Genomic DNA, 16,254 nt, shown 5'->3' on the forward strand with positions numbered 1-16,254 from the left:
TTTTGTGACTATCAGAAGAACATCCAAAAAGCATGAAATAAACATCTGGTTTTTACGCATGGCAAGAGCCTAAAATACCCACCAAATAAATGTCCAATGACAAGCAGACTTAGGGGAGAAAAAACAGTGGTCCTCATTGTGCATTTCTAAAACGTTCATTTTTCCTATGCATTGCTACTGCCATCTGCTGGCAAAATGCACACAAAGAATTCAGTGACTTCTCATTTTATTGAGGGTATCTTAGAAAGAAAACTTTTGATATTCAGATTAGAATACAAAAATAACACTTTGACAACTCAAAATACCAAAAAACAAGCGGTGCACCTTCTTGACTCAAAACACACATATATGACCATGTCTAGCATAGTGATGCACAAAAAAACAAATTATAAATTAGAATATTATAAGCTATGCAATGTCATTTTGCATACATAATTACATTGAGATTTTCAATTTTGTACAATATTTCTATGATAGATTTGTCTAAGCACTATCTATGAATTTTCTTTCCCTATTTATCAACATTATAATGCAGCATTAGCATAGTAATAATCACAGTTCCAAGTCCAAATGTGTGTCACAAAGACAGATTGACAGGAAATGACAGGGAGTTAGGGAATGTGGTAAACTATTTCCAGAGGATATAAAAATAGTAACAGCCATAAAGTAAGACAGGAGTAGAGTGGTAGAGACGTTTGCTGTCAAATGATGTCCAAAGCTTGGACTCTCACAGTCACAATCAGCCTCTCCATCTCAAACACACTTTACATTTAAGTATTCAAACGTGGAAAAACATAAGAGTGTAGGTCAATCACACATACACTCTTTCATTCAATGTCATCTTCTCCTGCCAGAGGGACTGCAGGGCATTTGAGATTCTGTGGAAAGCAAGGAATGGAAAACAAAGACACAAAAAATAAACTCAGGGTTCAGGCATTCAAAAACTAAATCTAACCGAGTTGTGTTTCCATCAGTGTTGATGAAAACTAATTGGAAACTAAATAAAAACTAAGCTATGATGACTAAAACTATATACTGACAAAAATATACTGACAATTTCATCAACAAATAAAAACTAGACTAAAAGGAAGGGACAAGAGATCCAGTATAAGTCAGTTGCATGCTGAAAATAGCCGATCTACAAGCTCACAACGTGTTGCAGTGTGACACGTCGTGGGCGTGTAGATAGGCTATTTTCAGCAAGTGAAAAAAAAACATTACGACGGCATCAATGCCCGCCAAATTACATTTTGTTCGACTAAATCAACTGTAGATTTAAGTAGACTAAAATCTTATGATATTTAGTCAACTAAAACTAGACTAACACTAAGACATTCCAGGTGACTAAAATGTGACTAAAACTAAATGAAAACTATTCAAAACTAACTAAAACTAAAACGAAAATCTGCTGACAAAAACACAACATTATGCCTGTCTTAGAGCCTGTCTTAGAGCCAAGAGCCATTTAACAAAAAGCTCAGTATTGGAAGACTCTAAGCTTGATCTGGCATCCTTTCTTGTCCCAGAGACCAAGGTTGGCAACAGGGGGGTTTAAGGATGCTATAAAGATAAGGAGAACATATAGGGTATTTAATATCGAGTACTACGGACATTAACAAGAAGGAGTACGCATTTAGCAACTCACCTAGCTGATACTTTCATTCAATGTCGTCTTCTGCCAGGGACTGGGCATTTGCGATTCTCTGAAAAGCAGGAACGGAAAAGAAACTCAGGGTTCAGGCATTCAATAACTAAACCTATTTTTACATCCATTAGTTCCCGAGTTGTGTTTTTCCATTATGCCTGTTTTAGAGCTGAAATGTCCAAGAGCCATTTAACAAAAAGGCTCTCAGAATTGGAAGACTCTAAGCTTGATCTGGCATCCTTTCTTGTCCCAGAGACCAAGGTTGGCAACAGGGGGGTTTAAGGATGCTAAGGAGGACACCATAGGGAATTTAATATCGGGTACTACTGAAATTAACACATTTAGACCCGAGGACGATTCTACAAATGAAAAACTCATGTTTCTGTGTTGTTAGTCGTTCATTTTTATGTCAAGGACCCCCAAAATTGTATGTAATTGGCTGTCGAACCCCATCTGAAAATATGTTGTTCCAGGAACCTCCCAGAAGCAAAGATTTGAGATAAAAACGTTTGCTGTGAAAGAACATATATTCAAAGATTTGTGCCACAATTTCACGATTTTTCAAAATAGCAGATCTACAAGCTCATAGCGCGGCACCGAGTGCTGCGCTATGAGCTTGTAGATCTGTTATTTTTCAATAGCTAAAGTAGAACACAATGCTTAACTTCTTTACTGCCATCTAGTGTTCAAAAAGTTTGACCGCTTCACTGCCGCTCATTGACTTCAATGCTATGGAGCTTGTTGTCCTTCCAGGTTAAACAGGAAGGTAGGGGCTTCCGGAAGTGGAACTACAACACACAACACAGCCCCCAGCCTTTAGCTAGCAGAACAACCAGCTACATTTTCGATGCGATGTGATACAAAATCACAAATGATTTACGATCGTCGGGTGCGCGCCGGCTCACCATGGACAGCTCTCGATTATTTGGAGATACAGCGCTTTGAAAATCGGGTTATAATGGAGGCTCAACGGAACTGGATTTCTTTTTTTTAAACATCGCTGTTGGTGAAGGAGGAGGGCTATACTATACTTTAGCAATGCTAAAAGGTAAACAGACCGATGGCACGTTCATATATGGATTAAACATATGTCTATGCTTATAAACGTAGCTGGCAAGAACAGGTCCCAGGTCCTGTCTATAAACGTAGATGGCAATAAAATAATTAACCCATTCTGAACGGGAACCCATTTTGGTGTTAGCATCATGTTATGCTTTAGCTATTGAAAGACATTTTTAGAATCTGATCTCAGGTCAGAATGATTTAATCAGACCAGTGTGTGTCCAGTGGAAACCTCGTATGAATCTGATCTCAGGTCAGAATGGGTTAAAAACACCAAGAGGGGTTCCCACCTCAAAATGGGTCAACAAGAAGGACTAAGGAGTGTGGGAGGTGGACCTCACCTGGCTGATACTGGGCAGTTTGGTAAGCAGCATCTGGAACACCGGAGCAGGCAGAGTCTGCTGGAGAACCTGGAGTAGTTGCTGGGGTTGTCCGCACACCGCAATGGCATTGGTCAGGTGATCCACACCCTTCTCATAGTCTCCTGGGGTTGGCACACACAATATATTCATTCAGAATGTGTAGGTTTGAAGGCATGCATGTATGGTTTGATTGATTGATTGATTGGAGAATTACAGTACATTTCAAGCACAACTCAATACAAAACTGTTGTGTGGATGACACCATAAAGCATTACACTTGTTTACAATAGGGTCCACCATGTTCAATGCATCATAACATTTAGAGACGTACAAATATACACTACTACTATATAGCCAAAAACAGGACGTCATCATAGGAGGTAAAACGGGGGGGGGGGGGGGGACATATACAGTGAGGGGAAAAAGGGGTGGGTGGGGCATTCAGATTTTACGGGGCCAGTTTTGCAGCCGTTCATAGGTGCCCTTTGAGAGCGGTTTTGAAGGAGTCAAGGGATTTGCATGTCTTAATGACTGTTGGTAGGGTGTTCCACATTTTGGTGGCATAGGAGCGTCCATTATGCCTGTCTTAGAGCTGAAATGTCCAAGAGCCATTTAACAAAAAGCTCTCAGAATTGGAAGACTCTAATCTTGATCTGGCATCCTTTCTTGTCCCAGAGACCAAGGTTGGCAACAGGGGGGTTTAAGGATGCTAAGGAGGACACCATAGGGAATTTAATATCGAGTACTACTGAAATTAACACATTTAGACCCGAGGACGATTCTACAAATGAAAAACTCATGTTTCTGTGTCAGTCGTTCATTTTCATGTCAAGGACCCCCAAAATTAAATGTAATTGGCTGCCGACCCCCATATGAAAATATGTTGTTCCAGGGACCTCCCAGAAGCAAAGATTTTAGTTAAAAACATTCGCTCTGAAAGAATATATTCAAAGATTTGTGCTACATTCACGATCTACAAGTTCATAGCGCGGCACCGAGTGCTGCACTATGAGCTTGTAGATCTGCTATATTTCAATAGCTAAACTAGAACATAATGCTTAACTTCTATACTGCCATTTAGTGTTCACTGCCGCTCATTGACTTCAATGCTATGGAGCTTGCTGCTTGTTGTCCTTCAGGTTAAACAACTAAATGCATTATCACACCAGTAATGCTGGCCACACTGATGAGCATGGCCTACTTTAGGGGCAGCGGTGGCCGAACGGTTTGCAGGGGTCTTGATATCGGAAGGTCGCTAGTTCGTATCCCCGGACCGGCACGTTAACATTACCACCGCTGAAGTGCCCTTGAGCAAGGCATTGAACCCCTACCATGAAATGTTCTATGAGCAGGGCCTGGCTGTAAACAAGTTCTTGAGCTTAGTCCAGTTACCCTGGGTAAACATGGTAACTTTGCTTTGCCTGCTTTATTACTTTCTCTCTATATTGTGTATAATATGTATTGCGATAGCCAATTTCACTTCATTTGCAGACTGCTTTACAAAATGTCATTACTGTTGTCAAACAGTAGGTGTCCTACTCGACTCAAGAGTGTACCAAATGAGTCATGGACCATAAGGATCCATTTGGTTACTTTGAGGTTTCTATACACTCAAATATATTTTAAACTTTACGATATAATATATATGATATAGTACTTTATTGTCAGTTCACACTGAAATTTGTCTTGTGACACAGCAGCCAAGTATGCAGAACACATATACACACATTTGACATAACAAAGAACAAGACAATTTATATAGATAAAGACGAGATGAAGACAAGAGCAATATCCACCGCTTAGATTACCCTGTGGCTACTAAAACTCCTGATTAAGCCTCAAGGTCGACTGGTGGACCTCTTTAGTTTGACCTTATTGTATGCTGGTACACCATATCTCCTTCCTGAAGGTAGCAACTATACAACACATGCTTAGTATTAGAGGTGATATTCCTTGCTAACCTTAGGATATTATATTATATTGGGCATTAGAAAATAAAGCAATTTTTAGAGGCCCAGTGGCATTTAATAAAAAAAGCAGTGAAGGAAAAGACGTACGTACACTCAAGTTTCAAGAACTGGATGTACTGTAACTGACAACATTAGTGATTCATTTGTGTTTCCACTTTCCAATATGCCTGTCTTAGAGTTAAAATTGCCAGAAGCCATTTGACACAGCCAAACATATCCATGGCTAAACCAACCTTGTGAAAGGAGTTCCTCTCCCAACTGGATCTCATCCAGGAAGAACTTCTGAACGGCCTCCGGGTCTTTCAGGTCAGGCAGCTGTGAATGGAATGGGGAAATCATGATGGAATTCAAACATCAGTGGCGTGCACACACATTTAGAGGGGCAGGTGCTCAAGTGAAAAAAAAGGGCACCTTGTGCAGCGCATTTTGGGGCGGGAACCCATTTTGGTGCTTTAAAAATAGCAGATCTACAAGCTCATAGCGTGCCACCGAGTGGCGCGCTACGAGCTTGTAGGTCTGCTATTTTTCTTTAATCGAAGAACCACTGACAGAAACATAGCTTTAGATTGTGGGGGCCTAAATAATATAGTAGTTTTTGATCAAGATTTGATCAATGTCACCACATGGTCCACAAACTACAAATTAAGGGAAAAAAATAAAACTTGCAAAATTGCCAAAAGGGCAGGGTGTGCTCTAGCCCCTAGTGTCTATCTGTGCACGCCACTGTCAAACATTCATGTCATGTCTACTCATCATAGCAGCATGATGTGGGATTTTTGTCTATAAATAATCATATCCTACCGTTGACAAACCAGCGTTCACGTTGGTCGCATTCGGCTTCCCCCTGCCTGTGTCACACAAAAAAACGTCAACGTTACTACACTTTATTATAGTACTGTAACAGCATGGCATTATATGCACCACGTGACTGCTAGCATTGGCAACTACATTTATTTTAGTCAAAGTAATTTTTGTTCATCAAACTTTTGTTCGAATTTAAGACCATTCAACGCCGACTGAAACGATAAAAACACAATAACACAATGTGTCTGTCTTCACTGTCTGTCTACAGTTTGTCGTGTAATAGTGTATACCTAAGTCCTTAGCATAGCTAGCAAAGCATGCTACATTGTGTATGTGTGTGCTGCAACTCAACAGACGGTCCAATGGTTGCCGTTTATACTTACGCTCTCGCAGCTTCCTCTTAAAGTTCGGGTCACTCCGTCGTTTTCTGTCGAAATAAATGCAGTATGCGATGAAAGCGGCCCCGCACATGCCGGCGACAATGGTGCTCGTTTTATTGCCCATCATCATGTTTAAAAGTTGAGACACTCCTCCAGCAACGAAGCTCAGGCACAGCCTGGCAGGCAGCTAGTGGCTAGTAGCTGTAGCTCTAGTAGCTGCCAGCTACTGCAGTGCTAGCGTTAGCGTTAGCGTGCTAGCTGCTCAAGGATAGCATAGGGTGTCTTTTTTGCCTTTAGAAACAAACATAAAGAGTGAGAGAGACATACAGGGCATAGCTGTGGCAGCCATTTTCTGGTTCCAACGTTCCAGACCCCATTCATTTTTTTTCTTCCCATAATCGATATTTCCAAAAAATATTTATAGCAATTATTTTAAACCTAGAATCAAGCCATCCAGGACGCTGGTGGTGATGGTGAATCTCGACCCTAAATTATTTTATTCTGATTAATATTTGTTTTCATGTTTAATTTTAATATGAATCACTATACTGTAATACCCTTTGTTTTGCAGTTTTCTATGGACCAGAGCTACATGGTGGAATATTAGAGCCTTAATTAGTATCATTGTGGTAACACCCTTGAAGGAAGTAGAGAAGTAGCTCAATTTCTTGTAAAGATGTTTTGCATATAGGGCCTAGTTATTTGAAGGCAAAAAAGTACCTTATCCTAGAATTGCAATACACAAGAAATTAGACACATTTTGATATGATACACATATCAAGAAAACATCACTGTGACTGCAGTTAGGTTTATACTATAGTACTGCAACATTGAGTAGCAATTTGCAAACAAAAACGTTTTAATTGCATAATATTTGTAGTAATTAATGTTAAGTGACTCGACGTGACTGACATTTTACATTTCTGAAATGAAAGAAGTACAGTTGAGACATGACAACAGACACCGTGTACTTCACAAACTATGGCATTTATTTCAAACAGAGGCATCTGTTTTGCTTACATTTGTACAATAAATTACACAATGACCATCATCAGATGAGCCTAATAAATACTAGAGAGCTTTTCCAATAAGCTCCATCACTTTGTGTTACTCTATGATTTTTCTAGACCATTTTCCATACAGGTGCATGGAGCTTTAGCTACAACAGTCCCATGTGCATGATGGAAAATGGTTTAGCCACCTCCAAAACCACAATTATTCTGTTTCAAGCACAAGCTAACAGGGAAAAAAAGACAGAATACAAACTAAAACTGTAACGGGGGGAGAAAAAAAATAGAAATTTATGAAAGCGGCAGAACAATAAAATAAATGAGACCAAAATAAATCTGTCCCAACAAGAGGATGATGACAAAGGGCGGGGTGGGGGGGAGTGGACATGCTTTTTTACCCTCATTATTTACACTGGAACTACAGTTAAAACCATAAAACTGTCTGTACAGAAAAGTACACATTATTAACAGTGCAAGATATTAAATAGCTTGACTCAAAACACTCTTCTCAATATACAAATGTATAACAAAAGCATACAATTACATACAAGTGCCAAACAAAACCTATAACTTCAAGGTTATCATACAGTCAGGAGTCTATACAGAGGAAACACTGGAGATGTCTTCAGAATTGTATACATACATACATCACTTTATGTTATAAATGCACATTTACAAGATCTTTACCGTTATTTCTTGTCCTAGTACATGGATCAGAACCAAACATGTGGGTGGGGGAGTAAGGGCCGATTCATACTCCTATTTTAGAGCCGAATAAAAGTCGGTTCGGCTCTGTAGAGCCTACAATGTGACATCATTTGAGGTTCGGCTCTTCGGTGCTACTTTACATTTCTGACAAGCCGAAATAATTTCGGCACTACAGCACCGAAACAGCGGTAAAATAGGAGTATGAATCGGCCCTAGAAGTCTAGTCGAAATAGATGCTGGGAGCTGGTATGTTTTTATCACCGATCACATGTAAAACAAGAAACATACAGTATGCTCTTTGAACTGCTAAAATTGGAGCCGTTTCAATTCCTTTGTACGGAGGTGAGGTACACAGGGAATGCTTTGAGAACCTCCCATGGCTGCCATGATACGCCATAGGCTACTTGATCCGAGTTATGTGATTAATTAAATGGGTCATTAGGAAATAATGTATTTTCATTTTTTAAACGGAGAAGGTGGTGTGATTCGAAAAGGCTGGAAAACTGAAGAAATGTAACCTTTGCATCTGCCAACCTCCCATCATTGCAACGTGATTATTGTACTGCTAAAATTAACCGTTTGTTCCCAAGCTGGATGTGTAGTCAGTAGTAGATTACGGATGACCAGTTCTGCTAAATATTTTATTTTTATTTTACAATCATTATTTATTTAAATATCGGCATTAACGCTGATAAAAAAACCCATCATTATCTGTCATACACAGCCCTCGACTTGCCTCCTCATTCATACACCATTCTTCAGTCTTTTTGTTTTGTAAAAAGGGACACGGTAATCTCAGTGACCCTCTGATTTGAGAATGGGACCTGGAGGGAAGTGCTGTCCCTTCTCAAGGTGCCCCATAGAAAAGAACAAGGCACTACAGTATCTTACCACATCCATCCACTACGGGGGGGCAGTGGATTTCTTTTTACAATGATCCCGTTACCCTTATCCATCGCCACCTGTTGCACAGTAAAATCCTGAGTGTTAATTTGATTTAACAGAGAGTGTACAAATGCAACCAAATTTACATTTGTACAATCTCAAGAGTTACACTCTTTTAGAATACTCAGAGTTTTAAAGTGTAACCCGAAACGCATACAGAACACTGTTCCAGTACTTGGGCTGAAAAATTGTCAAAACAGCTGAGGTTTATTCACCATGTGAAGGCCCTTAGAATTGACTGTGGACAAAGGAACGCGTGGCAAAAGTTACATTTAGTATGCCCTTAATGCCACCGTGGCATTACGTCTCTGAATTGCCTGTAACAAATGGCAAACACTTAGACCGTACCACACTGGAGGACACAACACGGGGGTGGTCTTCACAGAAAATCTTTTTTGTTTTATAACAATACAAGTTTATCAAATGGAAAGAATTATTGCTTGCAAAAACAATTCTTAGAAATGTTCATCAATTAAGGAGAGCTTAAAAGACAATTTTGTACTTTTTTTTGTGACAAATTCTTCCTCTTACACAATCTTCATAAAAGTGCACTTAAGTGCAATTAGCTTGCCAAGGAAACAGTTGTCAATAGAAAATAGTGCTTGTTTTGTTGTTGTTGTTGTTGTTGTTTTGTTGTCTGTGTTCTGGTGTTTGTGCCCCAGTAGTTATATGTATGTCCACTCGTCTGTCCTGTTGGAAGGGATGGGAGCGGGTGGTACGGGTGTGTGTCTGTCTGTGTGTGTGTGTGTGTGTGTGTGTGTGTGTGTGTGTGTGTGTGTTTTGGGGGGTGGTGGTGGCGCCAGGGTGCTGGTTAAGTGCTTAAGTGCGGCGGCTCCTCTGCTGGTACGTCCTCCTGTCACCTGCACTCCACCGATACCCCGGAGTTCTGAGAGGACGACGAAGAGGACGACACCGGCGGGTCCGCCAAGGTCAGCATGACCGCCGCCGTCAGCGAGCTGGAGGACGGCGAGGAAGAGGACGACGACGACGTGGACGAAGCCGCCACCGTACCTGAGGGAGACAAATCGTTTTCGGGTTAAACATCTGCTACGAAGCCTTAACACATTTTGACCTGAGATCAGATTCTAAAAATGTCTTCTACATCCTGACAGTTTTCTGAAAAAGCTATGTTTCTATGTCTGTCGTTCTTCGATTTAAAACAAATAGCAGACCTACAAGCTCGTAGCGCGCCACCGAGTGGCGCGCTACGAACTGGGTAACAAATTGGCATATTTTTAATTCATCATTTTAACATTAATAGAAAGATCTGATGGTTTGAACAGATCGTTTATTTGCAAATGACATATGTAATGTATTCTCTCGTTTTGCCACCAGATGGCGGGAACGCACCATTATGCTGATTTTGCCAAAAATAGACGAATCTGGTTAAGTCAATTCCGGTTCAATGATCGATAACATCCGGTAGTACTTTAACCCTGTGTCACTCTCTTGGCTGTCCGGGATGCTAAGCTAATGATAACTTTTTCATAACTAAGTCAAATTAAGGTCAAATCAACCCCAAAACATCGCAAAATATCAGATTTTTTACAGCGACGCACATAGAGACGGCGCGCGTGCACGATAGCGCACGATCGCGCGGATTTCGGACGTTTTTTTGGTAAATTACATCCAACATTACCAAAATGAGCGAAAACATGCTAATTTTTGCTTTGTTGAACCCCCGATAACTGACATTGATTGACATTCCGTTAATTCCGTTAACGGTAGGTTTGTATTTTTAGCAATAATCAGTTTTTTTCGTTAATTGTAGCCCAGGGGTTAAGCCCTATTTTATACTTTGTGGTACAGTGAAACACATGAAAATAGCACAAATAGCAAGATCTACAATGCTTTGTGAGCTTGTAGATCTGCCATTTTGTTTTTATTTTCCAAAATAAAACAAAAGCGAATTTTCAAGTATTCAATAATTTCTTGTTTTAATTCAAATCAATTATCCATGATTCTTTATCATCGATTAAATCGATTAGTTTGATTGACTGTTGCACCGCTAGAGGACATCGATTCGGAGTCGACTCACTTTCCCGCTCCTTCTTCTTCATGCGTTTTCGCCGGCGGTCGATGGAGGCCACCTCCGATTTGAGGGACAGGTAGTGGTTCCTGATGTCCTGCAGCTTCTCCTGAAGAAACGAGATCCTCTCCAGACTGCTCATCTTCTCCAGGTCGGCTACATGGAACATAACAATGCATTTAGGGTTTGAAAAGATACGCCAAAGACCCCCCGTGAGAGAAGACTTTTACGGCTCGAGCAGTGATTCTCAAGCCGTTTAATTTAAAGGACCCCCAGTTTGGACATGCATTAGTCTACGGAACCCCCATTTAATGGCATTTCGATCTCTGGGACCCCCAATTTATATTGTAAAATCAATGTTAATTTAACTCTGAGAGTGTACAAATGGACCCTAACAGGTCCATTTGGTTCCTAACTATCATTTAGCTGGGGCACCCCAGGAACTCCCTCAATGACCCCCTGGGGGTCCCTAGGGGGACCCCACTTTGGGAACCACTGTAATCTACAGAAGACTATGGAAGTTTAAAAAAACGTACACATCTGGAAGCTCCACTTATAGATGCGCGGCGTCCTCCCGTGGTGGTCCCGGTGGTCCCGGTGGTGCGGCGTATGATCAGAGTCAGAGTGCTTGTGGTACTTATGGCTCGACGGAGGGCTTCGCCCTGCAGGGCACTTGGGGGGCGAGATGGCAGCCTTCATGTCTGAAGTGTTGGTCTTTGAGGCGGGCGATTTGGCAGTGCCCTCCATGACAGACTGGTCCTCGCTGTCACTGCTGTGTGCTGGTTGAAACAACAGATAGCAAGGTGATGAGGATATAGAGAACAATTCAACGGTAAAGTGTTGTTTGTGTTGTGAGTACATCAGTGTTGTTTTCCGTGACTAACTAAAACTAAGACTAAATATACTGACAATTTTGTAGACAAATAAAAACTACCGTAGACTAAAATGTTAGGAAGGGACTAGTGGACAAGAGATCCAGTATAAGTACTTTTACACTTTGGTTGCATGCTGAAATAGCCGACGCGTTGTGAGCTTGTAGATCGGCTATTTTCAGCAAGTGTAAAAACACTCATTAAGACGGCATCACACGCGGCGGTCGCAGACGGTGTGTGATGGGCTTAACACTAACACATTCCAGGTGACTAAAATATGACAAAAACTAAATGAAGTTTCAGTCCAAAGACTATGACTAAACTAAAATAGAAATTTGCTGCCAAAAACAACACTGGAGTACATCAACGCAGAACTCAAGTGGTCCAAAAACTATGAATGATGGAGGCTTATTGCCGTGCTGATTTGACTCTGCAGAACCCATTTATTCCATGGTCCCTTAGCACTTGTTACCACATGTTTATTCATGTTTAGGGGCAATACACTCTTTAAATAGAAACTTTGTGTTGGCACTAGTCTCGTCAACCTTGGAATAAATGTTACCTTTCTACTACTGCAAGAGGTAGAAGCCATATAGGAACGACCTAGAAACTAGTACTTCAGTAGTCATATCTTTTACACACATACACAAACGGGTATATCAACACCTACGTTATATATTCCCTCAAAAGGAGGGAATCTTTACTGTGTGTATAAAATAATTTAGACATGTGATGAGGTCACATCTATTCTCCGTGTCCATGGCATAATGACAACAATTCTAATATTCTTTCTTTATACAGAGATTTTACTCTTTTTATATTTATTGGAGCGGCCTTAGCTGAATGTGTAGACACTAGAGAGGCCATCTGCGAAACAGAAGGTCCCCGTTTTCGCGTCCCAGGGGACAGATTTCATATTTGAAAGTGTACAGTGACAAACCAATACCCCAAAGGAGCGGGTTCCATATTATTATTATTATCACCGTTATAAATAAATATGATTTTTCTTTTATTTTTTACTTTCGCAAGAAATTAATTATCGGTGGCACGCTATGAGCTTGTAGAGGTGCTATTTTTTGAATAATCGAAGAACGACTGACATAGAAACATAGCTTTTTCAGAAATCTGTCATTTTCAAACAGAGATTTTTTTAATCTGATCTCAGGTCAAAATGGGTTAAAATGTGATAGATGGACAGGAGGATACTGGGAGCATATTTAGACACTTCTGCAACTTACTTGTCTTTCTATTCCTATTCTTCTTGGGAGGCACACCGAGGCTCTTGCGGCTGGGCTTGGCTTTCTTTGTGGGTCCGCCCGTCTGTGATTCCTTCTGCCGCTTCTGACTTGCAGACACTTCAGAGAAATGAGATTATACACAGACTGTCAACTTTATTATAGTTCTGAGTTTCCCCAGAACAAAAACATAAAGTATTGCAAATTATTTTTTTACCACAGCTAATGCACACATACAGTATACTGTAGTGTAAAAGAAACATGAAGCACTTTAGTCTTTGATGTTTTCCGCGATTCATACCTTTGGATTTCTGTTCGCTCTCCTGCTGGCTGCTGCTGCTCAGCTCCACGCTGCAGTTGCTGTTGCAGGAGAGGCTGCCGTCGAAGGCCTTGGAGGGGGATCCGGTGCCGTCGTCCGGGGGCAGGTCGTGCAGCTCCCCGCCCAGACTCTCCACCTCCACCGTGCTGCTGTCCGTCTCACTGCGGCCCCCCGTGCCCTCCTCCTGTACGGGCCCCCCCGGGGGCCCCTGAGGGGCGGAGGAGGAGGAGGTGGACTCCGAAGGCAAGGCCGGGGCCATGGAGGAAGGAGGAGGCGAGGAAGGCTGCGTGTCGCCAGACTCCTCCACGGCGCTGCCGATGCCGCCCATGCTAGGGGACTCGGGCGTGGTCGGTGGCGTGTTGAGGACAGAGTTACTGCCGCTACTGGGAAACTCCTGCAGTTTGTCGTTGTCCATCTGCTCCTCGGACGCCTCGTCCTCCGGCATGGCTTCTTGCTCCGCTCTGGTCTCCTCCGGGCCCGACGACACGGGGCCCGGAGGAGGGGAGTTGGCCGCCTCCGTGTCCGAGTCGGAGAACAGCTCCTTCAGGGTCTTCTTGGGCCACTGGGCCTGGATGCTCGACCACACATCCTTCTGGCCCTTTGTTCGGACCGCAGGCCTTTCATCTACGCTACCTCCCATTTTAACTCTCTTTTCGGGGATCTCCCAGAACGCAGCGGGTCGCCCAGATTTGGTCTTGTCCTTCATCCCGTTGTATTTCTTGGAAGGTGAACCTTTGGTTTTGGGGCGGCTTCGTTCGTTCATTTCCTCCGCCTGGGACTCGGTGACAGTTGGCCCTTCATCATCTGAGCTGCTGCTCGACGAGGCGCCCCTATCCTCCCCGGGGCCTCCTCTCTCCTCCTGCTTCCTCGGGGAGCTTCCAGGCAACCAGTCGGCACTCCTGGTGCTCCTGGTCTTGGCTTTGGACAGACCTTTCGGGGTCCTCTCCCTCTTCCTGGTGCTCCCCTCACCCTCCGACCCCGGTGGAACTCGGCGCTTTATGCCCTCTGGCACCTCCCCGGCGATGGGATCCTGGCTCTTTCCTGCGACAGAGGGAGGTTTCGGCCCTTCGGGAGGCGCCGCGCCCTCCCAGCGCTCCGACGCCTGTGGCGGCTCCGGCGGGCCCTTTCTGAGGCCGATGCGGCAACCCGGACGATCGTCTTCATTGTGCTCCCCTTCCTCGTCCTCGCGTTCGCTCTCGTCTGTGGACATCTCAGAGGCTGAGCCGAAAAACACAAACTCTGTGTTAGGTTCAGTTAGCATACTACCATCACCATACACAATAAAATCAATCACTTCAATGTCAAACATATAGCCCTAATCTGCTTTTATGTGTACATGAGGACTACAGGCTCACGAGGGTTGCTACCTTGCAGGCCATTGAGGATAGAAGTAATTTCAATAGACTTGACGGGAGACTGCTGAGTCCCTTTGTCCTCACCCTCCTCCAACTTGCAAAAGACATCCTGGCCCGGGCAAGACTTGCACAAGCGCGGGACCCGGTTGTGGTTCGGGGGGCCAGGGCCCAGGTCGTCTCTGTCGTTGAGCCTCTCCAGCCTGTCGCGCTCCCTCTCCGCTTTGTTCTGTCGGGAATTGAACAGGCGATGAGTGAGTGAGTGAGTGAGTGGTGGCTCGATGTGTGACACGCACCGAGTCAAAGACAGAACAGCCACAACGAAGCCTCTTTATTCTCAAAAGAACTCATACCTTTATTTTTTTGCGATGCTTGATTTTTGTTACATTCTTATTCGCCGGGCGAACAATCTTGTCTGCCTTGATCCATTCATCATATCTAATGGAAAACACAAAGGAAAAGGAAAACAACGTCACCGTTTGCAGCTTGGGGGAAACAGCTCAGCACACACAACCCCAACCACACGGAGACCTCTAACATCTGCCCCAGACCTCTAACATCTGCCCCCCCACCACACGGAGACCTCTAACATCTGCCCCCGACTGCCTCAACAGCAAAGAAACAGATCCGATGGGGACTGTGAGTGTGAGGGAAGAGACAAACCTTTTTTTTTGCAATGAAAGAAGAGAAACACATCATGAAAACCAAACGACCACAGAAACAAATTCAAAAACAGATCCCAAAAGTACCAAAAAGGTGCTACTATACTACTATAGGGTCACGTGAGGAAATGAACACAAGATTTACAACGTCACACACCACAGAGACACAATGCAGAGAAAAAAATCCCTCCATCTTTTGCTAGAGAGGTACCAACACACGACAACATTGAGAATGACACACATGAACTGGTCTCGCTAGAAAGCTTGTAAAAGTTGACTTCTGTTTCGTGGTTCCCTAACATTCTTCTTAACACTGCATTTACCCTGACCCATTGGGGTGGGGGGGTTGGGGGTTGAGAGGTAGAGGTGAGTGTAGCAGCACTTTGATTGGCTTTTTTTTTCTCTTTTTAGTTACCACAAGAACTACAGGTTGTTATCAGATTATATACAAGGTCCAATATTCTGCGAAAATGGTTGAGGTGGAACCATTTCCAAAAGTCAAAAATTGTCTTAAAAGCACGTCTGTATACTTGTTTGAGACAGACAGCCGGGGGGAGGGGGACAGACAGACAGGGGATCGACTCAGCAGAAAAAACTACACTGAGCGAGAGGGAAGCTGAGGAATCAAATGACCCAATTCCAGTTTCTGCCACTAGGTGGCTCAATGCAATCCATAATCATCACGAGTCCCCGGTCTGCGGAGGGAGGAGGACTCGGATTAGGAGGGAGACAGAATTGCAGAAGCGGGGATGCTATGTTGCCATTGGGGAATACCCGCTTAGTGGCAATCCCCCCGTGGCCACGGTGGAAGATAAGAGCTGTCTCTTTTTAGAGGGTGTTATATATATAATATTAGCAGTGGTGGAAAAGTAACTAAGTACATTTACTTTAGTACGGTA

At 43.0% G+C, this 16,254-nt stretch overlaps 2 protein-coding genes across 5 annotated transcripts in view; both read right to left on the reverse strand.

The window, feature by feature from the left end:
• Positions 1–209: 209 nt before the first annotated feature.
• Positions 210–6,511, reverse strand: tomm20a (translocase of outer mitochondrial membrane 20). Its single transcript, XM_083774564.1, has 7 exons — positions 6,451–6,511; positions 6,227–6,410; positions 5,841–5,887; positions 5,273–5,354; positions 3,049–3,191; positions 1,646–1,703; positions 210–878 (listed from the first exon to the last, which is right to left on the reverse strand). Exons 2-6 carry the CDS (start codon positions 6,351–6,353, stop codon positions 1,659–1,661), a joined length of 444 nt encoding a protein of 147 aa, XP_083630690.1. The 5' UTR covers positions 6,354–6,410; positions 6,451–6,511; the 3' UTR covers positions 210–878; positions 1,646–1,658.
• Positions 6,512–8,862: 2,351 nt separating this feature from the next.
• Positions 8,863–16,254, reverse strand: part of arid4b (AT-rich interaction domain 4B) — a 79,898-nt gene continuing 72,506 nt past the window's right edge. For 3 of the 4 annotated variants that reach the window (XM_083774555.1, XM_083774557.1, XM_083774554.1), the window contains 7 exons: positions 15,047–15,131; positions 14,709–14,922; positions 13,324–14,559; positions 13,026–13,142; positions 11,452–11,694; positions 10,925–11,071; positions 8,863–9,897 (listed from right to left, as the gene is read on the reverse strand). In XM_083774555.1, the coding sequence (XP_083630681.1) occupies positions 9,743–9,897; positions 10,925–11,071; positions 11,452–11,694; positions 13,026–13,142; positions 13,324–14,559; positions 14,709–14,922; positions 15,047–15,131 (2,197 nt within the window). In that variant the 3' untranslated portion in view covers positions 8,863–9,742. The remainder of the gene's footprint in view (positions 9,898–10,924; positions 11,072–11,451; positions 11,695–13,025; positions 13,143–13,323; positions 14,560–14,708; positions 14,923–15,046; positions 15,132–16,254) is intronic. The other variant, XM_083774556.1, reaches the window with a different exon arrangement.

This window comes from Protomyctophum parallelum (genome assembly GCF_964188405.1).
Source record: "Protomyctophum parallelum genome assembly, chromosome: 10".
In the NCBI taxonomy this organism is placed as follows: Eukaryota; Metazoa; Chordata; class Actinopteri; order Myctophiformes; family Myctophidae; genus Protomyctophum; species Protomyctophum parallelum.

Coding starts and splice junctions, on each gene's coding strand:
- tomm20a (XM_083774564.1), bottom strand. CDS start 6,353: ATGATGATGGGCAATAAAACGAGCACCATTGTCGCCGGCATGTGCGGG. Junction 5,888..6,226: donor TAAGAGGAAGCTGCGAGAGC/GTAAGTATAAAC, acceptor TGTGTGACACAG/GCAGGGGGAAGCCGAATGCG. Junction 1,704..3,048: donor AACTGCCCAGTATCAGCCAG/GTGAGGTCCACC, acceptor CCTGCTTTTCAG/AGAATCGCAAATGCCCAGTC.